A 14,220-nucleotide genomic window follows, 5' to 3' on the forward strand; every position below is an offset into this window, starting at 1 on the left:
TACTCACTGCTCAACCAGTTCAAGGTTAGTTTAGTTTAAAAAGTTGTGCCTGCTAAGCTTATTCTACCAGCAAAATTGGGAGAGCTTCACAATGTGAACAACTTTTCTGAGGCTCCAGTACCAAGACATCTAGGCATCATTTTCTGCAGGGGGCAAGGCTAAATTTCTTCGACTAACTTTCCCCAAGTGAACGTATTTGTAGTTTTACACATGCTGTTGCCTTATTGTAATGTGTGAGGTCTGGGGGTGAGATCATGCTAAGCTGGGGTGACCCACAGTTGTCTCAGAAGAAACAGGGCAGGAAAACCCAGAATCTGAAGCAACACAGCCAGCTGGTGAGTTACTGTAATCCGGTTTATGTCAACTAAACTATGCTGAACCCCAACACTGCGAAACTATGTATTTTCAGAAAGCAGGCATTCTACAAGCAATTTGCGTTCTCTACAACAGGCGTGTCATTTAGCAGATATCTGCAGCTCTAATCGCAGTGGATTAGTACAAAGCCCACGTGGGCAAATACCCAGTGGCCCTAGCGCAAGGAAGAAAATGGGCCCTCTGACGCGGTTTGAAATCAGAAAAACAGCAGTAATCAGCGTTCAGTGGGTCCTTCAGGCCCCTGGTCCTGGTGCCACTGCACCTGCTGCACCAGGAGATACCATATCCATGATATGCAACCTGTTCCAACTCTTTCGCCATGCAATGAGGACTAACGTGCAAAAAGTGTCTTCGCAAATGCACTGTTGCAAGATATTTCCCTTACCTCACTGTACTGCCTGCACAATTTCAGCCGAGTAGGCCCAGACAGCAATTGCCCATAAAATAAATGTAGGGCTGAGCACAATTTTCAAGAAAATTGATAGTAAATCTCTGCACCATTTCCACCCACCAATTTTGCATGCACCATACACAATTTTTCACCCTAGAATTGGATCTGCGATTGGACATTTCCTTGTGCACCTGACAGTCCAGTGCATGCCTCCTATTTATATTTCCTACACCATTTCCCATGTAAGGTTCACAAGCTACTGAAAAATCCACAGATTGCCAAGAGAGCTTCTGTGCCAAATCTGGACTCACCCCATTGGAGACATCCCAGCCAAGCATCATCTTTGCCCTCTCCTCCGCCTCTTCCGAGCCGTCTAAAACGAGGCCGAACCCTCCATTTATTACTTCGCCCCTAAATGGAAAGAAGAAAAACATGTTTGTTCAGCCCGGCTTTAAAAAAAAACCTCCTCATGGATGCCGTAGGGAACCCTAAGTAAGTTTAGCGCGTGGTATGCACGAGGGACTATTTACTGTTCAGAGGCTGCGGCGGATTTAGAAACCAGTCCCCCCAGGTCTTCACTTCTCTGCCCAGATTGTGCAATGAACCGTGCTCTTTCCCACACTGCGCTGCCAACTGCGTGTTTGTGTTGGCTGCGGCGCGCCATATTCCTACCCCGAGGGGGTAGTGCCAGGGGCACGAGGCACCACGCGTCTCATCCGTACAGGGTGGCACCAGGCCTCCCTTCCGGGTAGGACAACAAAGGCTTGTTTCAATGAGCCCTTCTGTGCAGAAAACAACGCAATGGCACTTCTGCAGGCAATGTTTGTTACAGTGCAAAAATTGAAGTGGATACAAACAGAAAATAAAAATAGAATGTTAGAGTTAATAATACAAAATCAATTCACTCAAAAAATATATTCCAAATGTGAATTTAAACCACAATCTCACTAATAGCAGAATAAAGGTACAAAAGCTTCTTGGTACAACACTTACGCAGCATGCACCTTTTAAGCACAAAGTTTCTTACTATACTATCAATTTGTATCAGAATGGAAAAAGCTTTACACACTACAAGTGTAGTTTTCTTGTGCTACATCAACAAGCAAAGTGCAATGCACAAGTCATCGCCGTGTATGGCTGCAGTGCACACTTTCCATACTACATCAACAGTGCACAAAACATCAAGTGTAACTGCAGTGCAAGCTTCCCTTTGTATATCGCCTATGATGGCATTCCAAAGTTCTTTTGCTACATCAACAAGCAAAGTGCAATGCACAAGTCATCACAGTGTATGGCTGCAGTGCACGCTTTCCATACTACATCAACAGTGCACAAAACATCAAGTGTAACTGCAGTGCAAGCTTCCCTTTGTATATCGCCTATGATGGCATTCCAAAGTTCTTTTGCTACATCAACAAGCAAAGTGCAATGCACAAGTCATCACAGTGTATGGCTGCAGTGCACGCTTTCCATACTACATTAACAGTGCACAAAACATCAAGTGTAACTGCAGTGCAAGCTTCCCTTTCGACATCGCCTATAATGGCATTCCAAGGTTCTTGTGCTACATCAACAAGCAAACAAGCAATGCACAAGTCATCACCATGTATGACGGCACTGCACGCTTTCCATACTACATCAACAGTGCACAAAACATCAAGTGTAACTGCAGTCCAAGCTTCCCTTTGTATATCGCCTATGAAGGCAGTCCAAGCTTCTCGAGCTACACCAACACGCCTGTCTGCAATGTACATTACTGTCGCTATCTCAACAAGTCCCGGTTGGCCCCTTGTAGTACTTTGAGGGCAGTCTCTTCATACAAGAGTCTGGAGCCACACAGGTAGACGGGGAGTCTGTACTTCAAGTTAGGCCTTTGGTCACAGCCACAGCCTGACAGCTTCTGTTAGGCTCCATCCTCACTCCATCTGTAATGAGCTGCTAGGTTTAACCCCGCTCATGGACCACAACATTCCACACGTCTTCACTTTCGCAGCATTCACACTAAACATGCTATACCGCGCCTACTCGGATAATGCACACAAACACTTCATATCATCCAAATTATTTGCATACAAGACAACCAGGCATTCTACATCCCTATATACTGCAAGTCGCCTTCTTATTTACTACTGGACCGAGTACCCTCAAACTCTCAATCCAGTGCTCCTCACGTTTTCTTTTTGTTCAATAAACTTTACTAGTTTCTTTATACTAAAAAGCAGTACAGTGGAAATGAGGAGGGAGAAGAACAAGATTCAAAATCCGACAGTTGCATAATGTGTACTTTGTGGTACATACAGATATTGAAGTAAAGGGCATGAGGTAACAGCAGACATAAACCCAGTCCATAAGAAGCGATAAAAGCATTTGGCACTTGCTGCACGTTTGAAATCATGACCCTGGTGCTTGCTAAATAACTGCACTTATGACGGCCTGTTTAGTTGTCAAATATAGCAACATTAGGTGTTTAGTGGAGTTCTGACAACTTTTCGCCCTGGTGCCACTGCACCTGCTCTACAATTCAAATCATGACCTTGCTGTCTGCAAGGTAACTGCACTTGTGTCTGCCTGTTTAATAGTTACATTTAGCATAGCTCTTGTATATTAACTTAATTTTTTAATATTCAATGTTTATTAGAACGCTTAGAATTTGATCATAATGAGCAATTATATTAAGTTGAAAAAATCATCCTAATAATGCCTACAAAGTGCAAAGAAAGGTACTGAGGCATGAATAGGAAATGCCACAAGTGCTCTAAGGCTAAAGCATTTGCTTAAGCAACAAAAAGCAAGAATTCCAGCATACAGTTAGGAGCGGTCTGCGTTTCCGTGGGAAGAGATGTTTTCTCAACAGTGAATGGCGCTGAAACAGTGTGAATAGCTTTAGTAGAAGCATCGGAAATGAGTGCAGTCAGGGAAGTTAACAAAAAAAATAATGTTCCACACAAAAGCAAATGAACAGAGTAATGTGGCGATGGGAACGGATTAAAGTCTCCTTTTAAGATATATTAAATACAATAGATATCTGTGCAGGCAAAACCTACAAAGTGGGCTTTCTGGACCAAGAGCTACCTTTTAGCCAAATTTGGTGCAATTCCGTCCAGCGGTTCAGGCTGCAGTAGTATTCGAAATCCCTATGGGAATTAACATGGGAAATTCACTTTTTTTGACCCCTCCTCTCCCTCCTTTTCCTCAACCTGCGCTTCACAGATAACCATGAATTTTTCAATGCACAATAAGACTCACAGATACACTTTTTTAGGAAAATGTCATGAAAATTGTTAAATGGCGCCAAAGATATAGCAAAGTCAAAAAAAAATGTTCATGTGGAAACTAGGTCCTACCTATAACTGCCTATGGGTGGCCACCAGTAGGTAAGGAACAAATTACTCACCTTCAGTAACGCCTGATCTGGTAGAGACATTATCTAGCCACAGATTCCTTACCTTTGAATTTCCCAGGTGTGAGATTAGATCTGGAAGATTTGTCTTCTAACAATACACTTGCACGCCATTCGGAGGCGTCAGTCGGCTCCGCGCAATTTTGTTGACGGCCTCTTCACCAATATAGGCACCACCCGGCGAGCTGACGTCAGTTACTTTTCATCACTTTCCATGCCACGAGCGCACAGCCATGAAGTGCACGGACATTAGTGTGTATTGAGCAACTAGGGTCCTAAAGGGGGAACAAACCTGACCCTAAAAACCTGTTAGCAGTGTGGGGAGGATGGGTGGGTCAGAAAAGAATCTGCAGCTAGATCATATCTCTACCAGAGAGGGCTGGTCTTTAGCATAAGCGCTGGGCCCAGGCTGAATTTTCTGAGGGTTAAATGGAGCTGTGTGCATTACGCTTATGCCAACAGCAGCACCCTTCTCATCTTGCTCCCTTTCGTTTCAGTCTGTTTTGCCAGTTTAAAGTGGTTTTAGTCATACGGCGGGTGATGTCGCATTTTTTCGAGGTTGGAGTATTGCAATGCCCTGTATTTGGGAACTCATAAGTATGTGGTTAAAGAAACCACAGTCTTTACAGAATGCAGCTGCTATTGAAAATTCACAAGTTTGCACCCGTATCTCAATCACTGCATGTTCTCCCCCGGTTACCAGGGAAAAAAAATATGTTTCAAGGCAATGTGCCTGGTCCATAAGGCCCTTCATCGGGCCAGTCCAATGTACCTTCAGGATCGGTTCTCCTGGTATACTCCAAGTTGGAATCTCAGATCCAGCTCTTCACGAACGGTCACTATCCCTAGAATAAATAAAGAAAGATGGGGAGGAAGAGCATTTTCCATTTGTGCAGGAAAACTATGGAACTCACTGCCTCTTACTTTACTCCGCCAATCCATCCTGTTGCAATTTAGGAAGCAGTTGAAGACCTGGCTTTTTACCGAACCCGTAGAATAAACTGCAGTCAGGGTAGTTTTGCTTCAGCGACCGGTCGGTTTTGTTGGCTTACCTCCAGCACTAAGACACCCAAGGGTAATTGCACACTTTATAAAAATATTTCATTCATTCATCCACGTTTTTAACACCCATTTAGCCCCCTTCCTTGCCCTCCCTTCACCTTCTGACCCCTGCTGGCACACTTCAACAAAACCATCATCTGTGTGAGGCAGCTAAGCTTCGGTGATTTAGGTGAGCTGGGGGAGATTCAGGGAGGTTTCTGTTCAGGGGGCAATCACTGCTCAACCAGGGACTGACCAGTGAACACAAAAGGGAACCCCTGTTGCCTCATTTAATTCACTACTACACCAAATTTCTCTCTACCCACGCCTAGAGTACTATCTTAGCAAAGGACAGCTCTACTACCAGATAAGTCATTACTAACGGTAAGTCACATTTCCATCTGATAGAGACATCTAGCCGCAGATGCCTTACCTTTGCATCGAAATCCGAGCGAGACCATCCCCCGAGGAGGGACTGCAGACAAGTTTAGACCAGGAAGCCCTGCAGGACAGAGTAGCTAAAAAGGCCATCCATTCAGACATGACTGTCCAGGTAAAAGTGTTTGGTGAAGGTGTGCAGGGATGTCCATGTTGAGGACTGAAAATGTCAAGGACTTGAACACCACGTTGCAATGCCGTGGTAGCAGCCTTAGGTCTGGAGGAATGAGCTCTTAACCCTTCAGGAGGCTGCTTCTTGGCCAGAGCACAGCAAATTTTGATGCAGAGGATGACCCATCGTGAGATAGTCCTCTTCTGCACCGCACAACCTCTCTTTGATCCAACGTACCCCACAAATATTTGTCATCGACCCGGAACTCATTAGTGCAGTCAAGGTAGAATGACTATGCTCTTTTTGGATCTAGACAGTTGAGTCACTCCTCTTTGGAAGGGTGTGGAGGAGTGTAGAATGAAGTCAAGGTGACCAATTGCCCCACGTGGAATGGTGTTACCACTTTTGGTAAGAAAGAGGCCCTAGTGCGAAGCACCAATTTATCATGGAAGATGGTCAAGTAAGGTGGCCTAATTGACAAAATCTGCCATTCGCTTACCTTCCTGGCAGAATTTATTACAACTATAAAGGCTGTCTTGATGGTAAGCAGCCAGAATCGGCAGTTGTGCAGAGGTTGGAACAGAGCACATATCAGGAAGGTGAGAACCAAATTAAGGTCCGCCCCTTAAGAAATCTATTTACAATAGGGGATTCAAATTAAGAGGATTGGTCTGGCAGCCTCAAGAAGGCAGACATGGCCAAAAGTATCCTATTAGAGTGCCTAGAGCAGAGCCGTCATGGGCAAGAGTCAAAATAAATAGAAGGACTTGAGAGAGGGAAGCGGATCAATAGATCTTGCTGTACAATATTTTACAAATTTGTACACCGGCAGGAATACATGGTCATGGTAGAGGGATGCCTGGTTACCAAAATAACATTACCGACTTCAGGAGGAAGGTCGAATGCTGTCAAATGCTGTTGCTCAATCTCCATGCAAGAAGGCATAGAGTGGACAGGTTCGAGTGGAGCACCATCCCCTGCTGCTGCAACAGATCCTCCGGAAGGGATAGCCTGATCAGAGGATTTAAGTTTAAGTTTAAAATATTTATCAAGCGCAACGTACACCTGGGCGGTTTCTTGGCGCTAAAGTAGCAGGCAGCCAGCTGGGCAAGAGCAGTTGCTAAGGCGTCGACTGGAGAGGCAGGCAGGGCTTACGGTAGAAAAGCCTGAGAAAATAAAAAGGTCTTCAGAGCTTTGCGGAAACTAGAATACTGGGTGAGGGACCTAAGATGGAAGGGGAGAGAGTTCCAGAACATGGGGGCAAGAGTGGAAAATTTCGAGCCACCCTGTTTTTTTTTCCGGTAGCGAGGGACTGCTAAAAGAAGATGTGCCGAGGAGCGGAGGTCTCTGCCAGGGACATAGGCCTTAATGGCGGAGGATATAAAAAGGGGGGCCAGGCCAGTCGTGGCCTGAAACGCCATGCAGCCTAATTTGAACAAGGCGCGTTCCCGCACAGGGAGCCAGTGGAGGGTTTTCAAGAGGGGGGAGGTATGATGGAATTTGGGAAGACCGAAGGCAAGGCGGGCAGCCTGGTTCTGCACTAGTTGCAGTTTACGCAGGCTGTACTGAGGGATGCCATTGAACAAGATGTTCCCGTAGTCCAGGCGGGACAGGACCAGTGCGGACATAATTAGTTTAAGTGCAGGGAAAGAAAAGAAGCGAGAGATAGAGCGGATAGTACGGAGAGTAAGAAAGCAGGAAGAAACCACCGAACCAATCTGGGAGTGCATAGTGAGTTTATCATTTAGCTTGATGCCAAGAGTCTTAACAGAGGGAACAGGGGTAGGAGGAAAACCAAAGGAGGGGGGCCAAAAGAGAGAATTCCAGGGACTGGAGCAACCACCAGTCACCACAAGTTCCGTTTTATCGGGATTGAGTTTCAGGTGGTTGAAATTCATCCAGTCCCTGATGAAAGATAGGATAGATTGGAAGTTAGAGATAGAGTCAGGGGTAGAAGACAGATTGAAGATGAGCTGGAGGTCGTCGGCATAATTATATACCGTGACCTCCAGCTGCTGTAGGGCAAAGATAAGAGGGGCGATATAAAGATTAAATAGTAAAGGAGAGAGAGAAGAGCCCTGGGGAACACCGCACTGGACCTGGCAGGGGGTAGCTGAAAACTCCCCAAGGTGAACCGCCTGGGTCCGGTCCCTCAAAAAGGATGAAAGCCAGATAAGGGCTGAGCCTCCTATGCCCGCCGCCTTGACACGGGAAAGCAAGATGGATTGATCCACCGTGTCAAAAGCGGCGGACAAGTCAAGGAGGACCAGCGCCTGAGATCTGCCCAAGTCCATACCCTCTCTGAGGGTGTCTAATACTGACACCACCACTGACTCTGTCGAGTGCTTGGGCCGAAACCCAGCCTGGCACGGAGCCAGCCTCCCATTCTCCTCAGCAAAGGAGCTGAGCGCAGATGTAACATGTCGCTCAAGCACCTTCGCCAGAAACGGGAGAAGGGAGATGGGGCGATAGTTGGCCATCACAGAGGGGTCGGCTCCTGGCTTTTTCAAGATGGGGACGATGGAAGCGGCTTTTAATGATGGCGTGACAACCCCTCGAACCAGTGAGTCGTTAAGGAAACCCAGAGGAGGCAGAGGGCAGACAGTATAAATCTGCCGTAAGATGTGTGCCGGGCATATATCAGAAGGGGAACCGGATTTAATTTTGGGGAGGAGGGACAGGAAAAGTTCTTCAGAGAGGGGGGGAAAGGAATTGAAAGAGGCTGGGGCGGGGGGAGGCAGAGGGTCAACAAAAAAAGAGGAAGGGGGGGATGTTGGATTTGATTGTCGAAATTTTTTCGACAAAGTAAAGATTCAGCGAATCAGAGTTTCTGTGAGGGAGGGGGTTTAAGTGAGGTCCGATCGGAGAAAGCCAGATCGTGAGTAATGGCAAAGATCTCCTTAGGTTGGTTCTCGGCCGCCAAAATTTTGGCCGAGAAGTAAGCTTTCTTGGCCTCAGTGATGTTTTGCTTATAGGTCCCTAGGAGGTGGACGTAGCGAGTCCTGGAGTCGGGGGAGTAGTCCAGTCTCCATTTACGTTCTGCCCTGCGAACCGTAAGCTTCAGTTCTTTCAGCTCGTTGTTAAACCACCGATTGGCGTCTTTAGGGCGTCTGATCGAGGTGCGCCGGAGAGGAGCCAAGCAGTCGCTTCCTTCCTTGAGCCATAAGTCAATGGCTTTGGCTTGGGCTGCGGAATCCAGTCCCGATGTAGGGGGAGAGGAGGCCAGGAGCGAGGCTGAGAGGTCAGACAGATTGACCTTGCCCCAATTACGGGCCCATGAGTTTTTGGTGTGGATAGGGGTCTTAGTCAGACAGCGGCTGAGGGAAAACGAAATTAAAAAGTGATCGGACCATGTGCAAGGGACAACAGACAGTGCAGACAGGGAGCAGTTTAGAGACCAGACCTGATCTAGAGTGTGGCCATGAATGTGGGTAGGGGTGTGAACAAAAGAGGTGAAATTAAGAGAGAGGAGGGTTTCTGAAAATTCCTTTGATGAGGCACATTCCTTGGGGTCCGAGGGCCAATAGTTAAAGTCCCCGAGGACTAAAGCCGAGGCATAGTTGACCGCCAGGGTGCCAAGTAGATCTTGAAAGGCCGGGAGGAAAGATGGGGTTGGTTGGGGAGGGCGGTAGACAAGCACAATGGCTAAGTGGGGGGAAAGGGAGGTAGAGCGAGCCACCAAATAGTCAATTCCTTCCAGGGAAGGTGAGGGGAGGACTTGGAACTGGAGATCAGAACGGGCAATGAGAGCAACACCTCCACCCGCTTTCCCGCCCGGACGGTCGGCACGGATAGCGTAGTAAGACGAGGGGAGGGCAGCCAATAGGGATGGAAGGGAGGCTTCCGAAAACCATGTTTCCGTCAGCAACAGGAGATCGGGTTTATCAGTGTCTAAAAGGATGAAAAGTTCCTGGTGGTGTTTAATGGCGGACCTAGTATTAAGTAAAATGATAGATAAGGGGGGAGAATAGGAATCAGAAATGGTAGATGAGACGGGGGCCGACGGAGACGTGAGAGGAGGAGGGCAACTGGATGGGCAGGCATGACAGGGAGAGTTGCAGCCCAAAAGGGTAATCCTATGAATAGTACGAGGATCGAGGGGCCAATGGCCTTGAAGTAGTGTCAAGTCAGCGGAAGAATATTGGGTAAGAGGACCAGGGGTGATGGCCCCTAGCCCCGGTCTGCCGCGGACGGGCGCAGACGGGCTTAACTCTGGCGCGACTCCGGCGCGCCTACGTCGCGCCCGCTGCGCTCGTCCGCTGCGCTGACGCATGAGGGACGTCTATATAGGCTGTGACGCGGTGGTGGGAGGAGTCAGGAGGGCGGGATAGGGGTCGTGAATTAAAAATGAAGATTGCTTATTTGGAGAAGGTCAGGATACCAGACTCTCCGTGCCCAGTCGAGAGCTGCAAGAATGACTTGAGCCTGGTTGTTCCTTATCTGCTTGAGCACTCTGAACAGGAGCGGTATTGGCGTAAAGGAGTCCTGAGCTCCACTTGAGATGAAAAGCTTCGCACAGTGAGTGCCGCCTTGGAAACTCCAGCGTGCAAAATGGCTGACATTGCATGTTCTCGGCAATGGCAAACCGATCTAATCAAGGCTCTCGCCACTGCTGAAATAGATCTTGCTCCACCTCTAGATGGAGGTGCCATTCGCGATCCGATAGGCATCAATGGGTAAGTTCATCTGCCCTGGCATTCCGAGAACCTGCCAGGTGTTGAACCACCGGGGAAATGACCTGCTGTTCCAGCTAAGTCCAGAGATGCAGGTCCTCTTGACAAAGGTTCCATGACCCCACCCTGCCCTGTTTGTGCAGTACCACATGACGGTGTTGCCCGTGAACACTTGATCTAGCTTTCCCTTGACTGAAGGAAGAAAGGCTTTCAATGACCAGCAAATCCCTTGGAGCTCCAGCAAGTTGATGTGGAGTCCGGATTTTGCCAGAGTCGGCTTATCTCCACCTCTCCCAGATGGCCGCCCCACCCCAGGAGTGACACATCTGTAACTACTGTGTGGTCTGGTTGCGGGAGGGAGAGGGGTCCGCCCCTGATTTAATTGCAGTCTGTTAGCCACCCCTGTAGGTCCTGTGCAGTTCTCTCAGATATCTGGACCATGTCGAAGAGATTCCCCTGATGCGGTGACCAATCGAACTTCAAGTCCAAGTGCAGAGGTGGCATATGCCATCTGTCACTAACTGGGTGCAGAAGGCCAAGAGGCCGAACAACCTCAGAGAAATGCTCATCGAAATCCAGGATAGAGGCTGAAACATTGGTATCACAGCCTGAATATCCTGGGCTCGCCATTCAGGAGGATAGACCTGAAACTGCACTGTATCCAGAACAGCTCAGATGAAAAGGAGCATCTGAGAGAGAGTCAGGTGTAACTTCGGCAGGTTGATAGAGAACCCCAACGAATGCACAAGGTTCTCCGTAGTCTGTAGGTGGGAGACGGCAGCCTGGGGAGAACTCGCCTTCAACAGCCAGTCGTCGAGATAGGGAGAGACTGACACCCCTGATCTGTGTAGATGAGCTGCAACCAATTCCATTACCTTGGTGAATACCCCGAGGGGCACTGGTAAGGTCAAAGGGGAGTACTGGGAACTGAAAGTGCTTGTAGCCTACCGTAAACTGGAGCTGGACTGACCTGATGTCTGGCCCCCCCCCCCAACCATGAGGCCGGAATGAGCTGCGCCCACGGCCACAGAGAGGTTGTTGGACTTGTGCGGTATTTTGGCTGGGATATGGCTGAAAGGGGCGAAAGGCAGGCTGGGGACGAGTTGCCACTGAGAGGCCAAAAGACTTGGCCATAGCCCAGGAGGCCTTAAAGTGTTCTAGTGCCATGCCGGACTTGGCTCTGAAGAGACGGGTGCCATCAAAGGGCATTTCCATGAGAGGCCTGGACATCCCCCGAAAAGCGAGAAGTCTTCAACCAGGCGTGGCGTCTAACAGCCACAGTTGTTGAAATTGCTCTGTCCAGTGAGTCTGTCATGTCGAGCCCACAATGGATGGCAAACTTTGCTGCATCTCTCTTGTCTGACACTGCTTGGGAGAAGATGGCCCGGGCCTCCTCCAGAACCTGTGGCAGCACTTGCACAACCATTTCCTACAATGTATGGGAATAACTGCCCAATAAGCACGCTGTGTTCACCGACCACAATGCAAGGCTGGAGGATGAAAAACGTTTCTTACCCCAACTATCTAGCCTCTTGGATTCCGTATATGGGAGTGCGGAAGGGAAGGCGCCTTTGGAGGTAGAGGCTTGGACCACCAAGCTCTCGGGGTAGGTTGGTTGGTTGGTGGGAAAAGATGGGTCACCCAGTGCATGGGGAAGGTGGTGGGCAATTGTCCTATACACAGCGGCCCCTGTGCTGGTCTTGGACCATGTGCCCGATAGGACATCAGTTAAAGCCTCCTTTAAACGCAGCAAGAGTTCTGATGAGGAGTTTATCTTGACTGCCACAGAGGGTAACTCAAGGCCAAGGACCTCAGCTGCCCTTCGCACCACCATAGAGTAGAGTGCTTCCTCCTCCGCAGCCATGTTAGGGGGACAAAGCAGGCTAGACGCTGGAGAGGTATCCAGTCTGCTGGCCCCACCCAGTTCCTCACACCAGCCCATGTTGTGGTAATTCTGGTATTGTAAAGGGCCCAGCGACCCTTCCCAATCTTCTTCCATTCCAAGTCCTTCAGAATAGGGCTGAGGAAACGATCCAGTACCCATGCAGTCTATCGGTGTTGGTATCCGCGCCAGTAGGTGCCGATCTGGTTCCGTATTGTCGGGGACAGAAATGCCAATGGGCATGTGCTGTGCAGGGAGTCTAGGCATCAAGACCAGCACCAGGGAAGATTGCAAGGGTACGCCCGGTGTTGGTCCGGATCCATCACCAGATCCATGGAGGGGCATCGGGCGGTGGGGCCAGAGCCTCCGGCACAGAACCCGAAGGAGCATCCCTCTGAGCCTACGGGCCCGAAAACGCACCGGTAGGGTCGCCCAATTATGAGGCACATTGCATCATAAAACTACTTGAGCTGGGTGGGGGTTACTCTGGCTCCTGGTAAAGCTGGGAGGCGCGGAGCCGACCCGTGTACAGGTCCGAGGAACAAGGCCTAGAACACCGAACCTCCTATCGCGTCATACGATGGAGTAGGAGAAATCAAAGCACGCTTTGACGACATATGCTTTTTATGCTTCTTACCTGAGCGAGTCGAAGACTTCGAATGGGAGGACAAAGTCTTGGGGCTCCCACAGCGGTGCCCGACCTGCCTCTTGACCGGGACTGTGAAGAAGACCTCCGGAGCGAAGGACGCTGTGCTGAGCCCCAGGATGTAAGCATCTTTAGGGACTGTTCCCTCAAAGCATTCAGAGCCATGGCCCGGCACTTGGAGCACAACTTTGAGCCATGGTCACGCTCTAGGAACCAAAGAAAAACACAAATTGTGGATCAGTCACCGACATGGCGCAGTGGCTTGAATCCATAAGTCTTCATGAACATGGTGAAAAAACCTACACACCAAAAAACCTTAGACAAAATGTTGAAAAAGCCTGTTTAAAAAGTGAGAAAGGGTGGGTAGCTAGGTGACGCAGATTTCACAATGGCAGAGATGACGAAGTCATGCAGAGCCGAACAACGCCACCTAAAGGCGCGCAAGGGCATTGCTCAAAGAAAAATCTTCCGGATTCAATTTGGCGTCTGGGAAATTCTAAGGTAAGGAATCTGAGGCTAGATGTCTCCATCAGAGAGATGCAGATATATACACATATACAACACGTTTTTATAACAATCTCTACAACATACATTAATTCCCCCCACAAAATAAAGTACAAATGTGCACTCTCCCCACATGTGTGAATGGATCAGAGAATGCAGTGGGTGTGCAGGTCACTTGTCATCCAGCAGGTGGCAATGGTAACATTGTATGGTGAAGAAGGAATAACTTCGTTTTTCCAGTTCTAAACTAAACTTTCAAGTTTCCACGACGATGTGGGAGCCAAGAACAGGTCAACATAATTTAATACTGCGATGCATTACAACCTCAGTCAACAACATATCACCACAGTAGCACAACACAGTGCACAAACGCCATCACAACACGAGGCACAAGACAAAGCACAGTAACAACACAAAATACCATCACACAAACAAAGCACACAACTATTCACAAATATTAGCATAGCCAATAGCCTGGCCTTGGCAGGCTTGCACCATGGGTATTGTTTTTCTTTGTTTGTTGCAAGCATATGCAATTGCCATTTCATCATAGCCACCATATTCCTGTAGTTTATATTTTAAATGTACCAAAAATTCCTGGATGCTGCTATTTATTTTAAGTTTTTTTTGTTTGCGAATGATGTTTGTCAAACAATGGATGCTATTTCCCAATGCACTGTACTTTCTTACAGGGACCCATATATCCCGGCACTGCACACGACCCAATGCAGGCAAAGGGTGAGTTTAGCACACAGCAG

General features: G+C 48.4%; 1 protein-coding gene across 2 annotated transcripts in view; it reads right to left on the reverse strand.

Moving 5' to 3' along the window:
- UROC1 (urocanate hydratase 1) overlaps positions 1-14,220 on the reverse strand; it is a 216,284-nt gene that overhangs the window by 14,257 nt on the left and 187,807 nt on the right. For both annotated transcript variants that reach the window (XM_086950924.1, XM_086950925.1), the window contains one exon: positions 1,078-1,177. In XM_086950924.1, coding sequence (XP_086807050.1) covers positions 1,078-1,177 — 100 coding nt within the window. The remainder of the gene's footprint in view (positions 1-1,077; positions 1,178-14,220) is intronic.

Source organism: Lissotriton vulgaris, unplaced genomic scaffold, assembly GCF_964263255.1.
Source record: "Lissotriton vulgaris unplaced genomic scaffold, aLisVul1.2 SCAFFOLD_1244, whole genome shotgun sequence".
NCBI classification, from domain to species: Eukaryota; Metazoa; Chordata; class Amphibia; order Caudata; family Salamandridae; genus Lissotriton; species Lissotriton vulgaris.